General features: G+C 36.2%; 1 protein-coding gene across 3 annotated transcripts; it reads right to left on the bottom strand.

Moving 5' to 3' along the window:
* Positions 1-1,441: 1,441 nt before the first annotated feature.
* Positions 1,442-4,261, bottom strand: LOC111443277. 3 transcript variants are annotated; one of them, XR_002710454.1, is made up of 8 exons: positions 4,073-4,261; positions 3,421-3,572; positions 3,212-3,321; positions 3,014-3,099; positions 2,716-2,820; positions 2,482-2,632; positions 2,209-2,279; positions 1,442-1,787 (listed from the first exon to the last, which is right to left on the bottom strand). XR_002710454.1 is itself a non-coding variant. In XM_023081032.1 (7 exons), exons 1-6 carry the CDS (start codon positions 4,180-4,182, stop codon positions 2,524-2,526), a joined length of 672 nt encoding a protein of 223 aa, XP_022936800.1. In that variant the 5' UTR covers positions 4,183-4,261; the 3' UTR covers positions 1,442-2,279; positions 2,482-2,523. The 3 variants fall into 3 exon arrangements, 2 of the variants coding, with proteins under 2 accessions (XP_022936800.1, XP_022936799.1); XM_023081032.1 differs by having other exon boundaries at positions 1,442-2,279; XM_023081031.1 differs by lacking the exons at positions 1,442-1,787; positions 2,209-2,279 and adding an exon at positions 2,286-2,402.
* Positions 4,262-6,000: the final 1,739 nt, after the last annotated feature.

Here is a 6,000-nt window from a genome sequence, read left to right as displayed (position 1 = left end):
CCCCCCCCCCCCCCCCCATACACCCATACACCCATACACCCACCCACCTACCCTCCTAAACCCTTTACCCTCTGCTTTTCAGACCCCCTCCCCATCATTTGGGCGGTGCCACTAGATTACCCTTCCATTATTCTCCTCATTTTATATCATAAACCCTTCATGGAATCATCTGTTTATCCACACCACTATAGCTACAAAGCATTCGATGAAAAGTTTGGGCTGAATAAAAATACGTTTATCTGTCACCTCATCCGCCAAATAGCGAATTGGTCATTTCCAAGGAATCCGTACTTGCACAGACCGCCCATAACATCCATGCATGCTTCCCTATTTCAAAGCCTTCCAGAATCCTCCGCCGCCCCATTTCTTTCAATCATCCATCATGCTTAGTGTGTGTGTGTGTGTGTGTGTCTCTACTCAAATCTATTGGCCCAAAAGACTTGTTCTTCCACATAATACGACAACCAGCAACTATGAAATTTAAGCACCCAAAGCTGGAATTAAAAACAATATGTAGCACGTTATGTAGCCGCATTGCTAGCTGTTATAGCATAACTCCTCATCTGCCATCTCTTTTTGCTGCCCCGCCGCTCTCTCCCTTTTTGCCATTTGTCTTCTGAATCAAACATTGAACTTGGCTCCTTCAAAACATAATCAATCTAAATTATCGCCTTCTTTATGAAGTTTTTATTAACAAGATTGTCAAATTACATAACTTCATCTGGGTTTTTCTATATGAAGGAGGTCAAAATCCATGATTATTTCTGCAAACAAATCATTGGAGCTTTTGAAAGGGCGCCAAATGATTGATAATGATTAGTAAGGCTGCCCTTTATATTAGATTTGGGTCGTTGGAGCTTATTCAACCTCATAATTAGAGACCCAAATAGATGCCAGCAAGCCAGTCAGTTGAACATCGCATTCAGATTCACCAACCATTAGATTTCCAGAGCCGACCCTTTGAATATCTTTGAATAAGACTTGGTCTTCTAAGGCCCCTTTCAATCATTAAGCTTTCCAAGTCGTTTGAGATTAATTTTATTACTTCTTGTGTTATGAGCATTGAATGAAGAAGTGATTTAATATTGGAAGATGAATGCCAGAGGGCTTTGATTTGGCAAGCTCAGTTTGCAGGTTCCAAACAAGAGAAAGAAGTGAAGTCCAAGAACGTGCAAGAGTTGTGTTCTGACAAAGAGATGATGTTTTTTCATAATCATATCTGAAATTGAAATTTAATCATATCTTTTGAAGATCTTCAAAATCCTTACTTGACATGAAGAAATAGAGAGAGAGAGAGATGTCAGAACAGAGAAGATGGTCAAATTCTGAGAGCTAAACCGAACACAGATTCCAAGTTAACAGACGGTCAAATTTATCATGAAACGAGGCAAACACAAAAAGACACCATTTTTTTAAACTCTAGTTTTGATTGGATTGAACGGTTTTGTACTTCCCACTTCTTAGTTCATACCATGTTACAAATCCGCCATTGTCGCCCAAAGAAAACAATAAAACTGTCATATTGCTGCGTTTGGACTTATCTGATTAAACAAAAAACCATGGATCACATATTCACATGGGAGTTAGATCGTGTAGACCCGGTTCACCTATTTGAAAAACCGGGGCTTTTCTATCCCCAGAACACGAGGAGTACAAAGATTACAACCTTCAACTTCAAAAATATGAGTAAGAATCAGCTCTCTTCTATTCTATTACGAATCATTCTGCGGCCCGTTGTTTTGGACAGAACACCCCATACCTTATAAATGATAAATTATTTGCAGCTTCTAAAAAGAAATGGAACCCATGATGGAGGTTAGAGATACAATGGATGCAAATGGAATGTACTTAGCAAACCCCAAATCATATATTCATGTGAGATCACACATAGGTTGGAGAGGGGAACAAATCATTTCTTATAAGAATGTGGAAACTTATCCCTAACAAATACAAGTTAAAAACTGTGAGGCTTACGGAGATACGTAACGGATCAAAATGGACAATATCTACTAGCGGTGGGTTTGAGCTGTTACACAATGGATAAAACAATTGTGGTGTTGTGTTTGGGTAAGTGATTTTGAATGAAACTAGAAATATGATGTCCAAATCTCAGACAATATTCAGTGAAGTCTAGGTTGCTGATATCTATCACACCTTCCAGATTGGGCTGTAAAGCATAATTCACTAACCATGTATATTGGCCCTAACCCCATAGTATATGCATTTGGGCTGTCTCTTCACAGCAGTTGCAAAAATGGGTAGCTGCATTTGTCCACACCCTGATATATAAAGTTAAGTCATTATCAAAGTTGAGGTGATATTCCCAAGGGCAAGGTGCTTCTCCCAAGCATTTCTTACACTAGGAAAACAATTGAATTCAAGTTTACTTTCCAGCAAAATTTCTGGGTAATGAAGATTTTAGGCATGAATTGAGTGAGAGCAAGAAATTAGCCATCCTACTGAGGGAGTAGGAAAAGTTACCTGATATGTAGACGATCTATGTTATATGAGAATTAGCATTCTTCAAGATAATCTGGTAGTTCTTTGCCTTTTCGTTTTTGACTGATGGTCATCGTTCAAGATAAGTGCATTTATATCCGTGGCCTCGTCTTCTCTCATCTTCCTTTTGCTCCTACAGAATTTGGCGAAAAAAAATTAAAATAATAGATTTGGGGATTATAGCTTAAAACCTCACAGAATGTAGTATTATCTCACTTATTAGTTGCTAAGCCTTCAACTGAGTTCTTCTCCAACCGATGAATGCTCCCTGTGTGAGATGGAACAAGAGATCCAGAGATGTGCAGTATTCCCTCATCAAAACTGTAAAGGATGAATTGAGTCACTTCTTTTAACATCAAGATATTAAGATTACTGAAGCAGAACAACAAGAATCAGCAAACATCAATAAATATGAGGTTGATGTTCCGGCCCCAATTAATTGAATGAAAACTCCAAGAATAACTTTCCACTTCAATGATACAGAATAAACGTGATTAAAGGGAAAAAATCTAACCTCTTCACCAAAAACCGTATCATTGTCCCAACCTTTATTACATGGTGCTTGTTAGCTCTACTGACAAGCATTTCTTCTCCATGTCTCTATGTCAAAATCAATGCATAATACAGTCAGAACAAGATATCAAGAACTTCCTTCTCATATGTACAGCGAAGGGAAAGGTATGAATTCTCAAGTACAATGCACGAAACATACTGTTATATGCTTGAATTCGCTGCGAATGTCTTCATCGGTTATTACAGCAGAAGCAAAACCCAAGACAATAACATGGATTGATTCTTGCTTAAGCTTCACCACCTTTCCCTCTGAAGTGATAACCAAACTATCAGAAAAGCATGGACAACTTAAATTCTAGATGTGTTGTTTTCCTAATGGCAATACTGTGAGAATCATAGAAAACCAACCTAAAAGCATGTTTGGTTTTGGAGAGAAAAGTAATAGCTTTGCCTTTATCGTCACGGCAAAGTAGGGGTGCACTCCAGATAGAATCTTCGCACTTTTATCAATAATTTTGGCCTCATAAGCCAGTAGCACGCCCTCAAATTTTTCATCAAATCTACACGCGAAGTACAATTTAAACAAAGTCAGTTCAATACAAGTTCACATGTATGTACCACATAAATGAAATTGAATGCTGATTGAATGAAGCAAAAGAAGCAGCAATGAGAATCACTAGAAGTTCAACTTTTGCGCCTTTGTGTCCAAATTAAATGAAGAACATCTCTATTCCCTAATCATGGAAGTCACAAAAACTTACATTCTGAGTTCACAAACAACAGCACAACCAGGTGTTTATTTCTTCAATACAGAATAGCAAGCCAGCAAAGAAAAAAACGCCAGTTGATAAAAATGCAGGAAAAAACAAAGTTAAATTGCGGCGAAATTGAAGGTTGTACTAGTCAAATTCTGCCATTAAAAGATAGCATCCCCAATCAAGATGCTCAAAGAAAAAAATAAATACATCAACAAAGCAACAGTATCAGTAACTGGAAAAGATTGTGATTGCAGGCAATTAGAGACGAGAATTGTTGAAAGCGTAAAAGAAGTTCAAGTTACTTTAGAAGCATAGCGCCGAGCTCGCGAAGAATCGCTTGCGAGACCTTGTTACTTTTGGCTGGGTGAAGATATATAACCAAATCGGCATCCGACACCTTGAGCCCTTCCATTGAAACGACGACCGCAACAAGGAGTAGAGGAAGAATCCGCAGCGCCGGAGAAGAAAGAGCGCGCGTGAAGGTAAAAATAACAAATAATAATAATAATAAAAAACAGCTAACGTTTATTAACACGTGCGTTACTGAAACGAATCCTGGATGAAGCCCTAGTCAAGAATTGGGCCTGAACATAAAGGGCCGGAATTAATGGGCTTGAGGGTGGGTTAGGAAACCGGCCCATAACAGAGAGGAGGAATAGATCAAGGCCTTGAACGGCGGCCCACCGGTAAATAAATAAAATGTATTTTAATAAAAAATAATAATAATAAAGAAAAAGGAGAGGGGAGGGTTAGAGACAAAATGGAGGTGTGTTTTGATGAGCAAAAAAGAGAGGAGATTGTCCCCTGGAAACCCTACACATTTCACTGCTTCATGTTCCCCTCATACCACGCCTCCTTTCCTCTTCCCTGCTTCTGGACCCCTTTCTCTGTCTCTCTCTCCCATTATATTATATTATATTATATTCTTTTTTTATTTTTATTTAAAAAATCATTCTATTTCTAATCCCAATTACTAATAATAATCCCATTCATTTATTAGCCGTATATATAAGGAGGAATTCCTCATTAATTAATTCTTTTTATTTTTGTTTACATAAATAGAAATAAATAAATGATATACATAATATATATATTTGGAACACTCCAAGGTATTCTTCACTTAATTGGTTGGTTGATGATGCAGATTTTTCGTTTCCTGCAAAACAATTAATTATCTATTTATTTTGGGAGACAGTCAAAAAGTGAACTTTACGTGGAAGATGGGATCGAATGAGTCTGACAATGTCCAATGGGGCCCACGCGTGAGCCTCACCTTGTTTACCGTAATTTATATTAAATAATAATAAAAATAAAAAAAAAAACAAGGGAGGGTTCCGTGCATGACAATCACGTGCCCTCGACGCCGTTTTGGAAATAACGATTTTTGTTTCCGTGTGCCTTACCGTTTATTTTAATTTTTATTTCATTTTTTTAACATATGCTAGTTGCTTTGTTGAATATTATAATGTCAAGTTGTGTGTATAAGATAATGTTGGACTTCTTTGTAAAATTTCGATGTAAATTTCTTAATTATTGCTTCTAATCTAATTATGTTGTGTAAACATAAATAAATATTACAAGCTCGCCTTATAATACACTTTACCCAAACAAAGTAGGTGGACATTTAATTAAGACTCCTTTTATTTTTAGAAATAAATATTTATTTATTTATTTATCAAAATGCTTAAAAATATGAAATATAAGAAATTATTACTTGGTACTATTTGTCTCAACGGTGCAAACAATATAATACAAGAGTGTGGTAACATTATTACTTATTTGTCTATGAAAAGTAAGCGTTAAAAAAAAATATACATACCAGAATTATTATTTTATTCATATTTCGTAATCTTTGTAGATATATGTTGGTTCTTTTAGAAACTAGAAGAAGAAAAATTTACCATAAATATTGATTACTTATGTGCATGCCAAACTCGAACCCATTTCCTTTATTTATTCAATTCATTGGGGTTTGACCATATTATATACCCATAAAGTAAATCCTCATCCCATTTTGTTGTAAGTTGCTAGTGGATTTAGCATCCTCAAAATTCTCACTTCATCATTATTCATGAATACAAAAGATTATTTTTTTTAATTACTTTCTAACATTATAATTGGGGCGAAGAAAATTTGAATGTATTTAAAATTAATTAAGTAAAAAATGATGAGTATAGAAATAAAAGAATTAAGAGGCGTCCCATAATGGGTAAAAGGCAGCGAAGGGAAC

Source organism: Cucurbita moschata, unplaced genomic scaffold, assembly GCF_002738365.1.
Source record: "Cucurbita moschata cultivar Rifu unplaced genomic scaffold, Cmos_1.0 Cmo_Scf00005, whole genome shotgun sequence".
Classification (NCBI taxonomy): Eukaryota; Viridiplantae; Streptophyta; class Magnoliopsida; order Cucurbitales; family Cucurbitaceae; genus Cucurbita; species Cucurbita moschata.
Note: the sequence above shows the minus strand (reverse complement) of the source record. Positions and strands in the feature narration are given on the sequence as shown.

Excerpts from the sequence above, each read along its gene's own strand:
- LOC111443277 (XM_023081032.1), bottom strand. The coding sequence starts at position 4,182 with ATGGAAGGGCTCAAGGTGTCGGATGCCGATTTGGTTATATATCTTCAC. Across the intron at positions 3,322-3,420 it reads AAAACCAAACATGCTTTTAG|AGGGAAAGGTGGTGAAGCTT; the intron begins GTTGGTTTTCTA and ends TTATCACTTCAG. Across the intron at positions 3,100-3,211 it reads GCGAATTCAAGCATATAACA|AGACATGGAGAAGAAATGCT; the intron begins GTATGTTTCGTG and ends ATTTTGACATAG.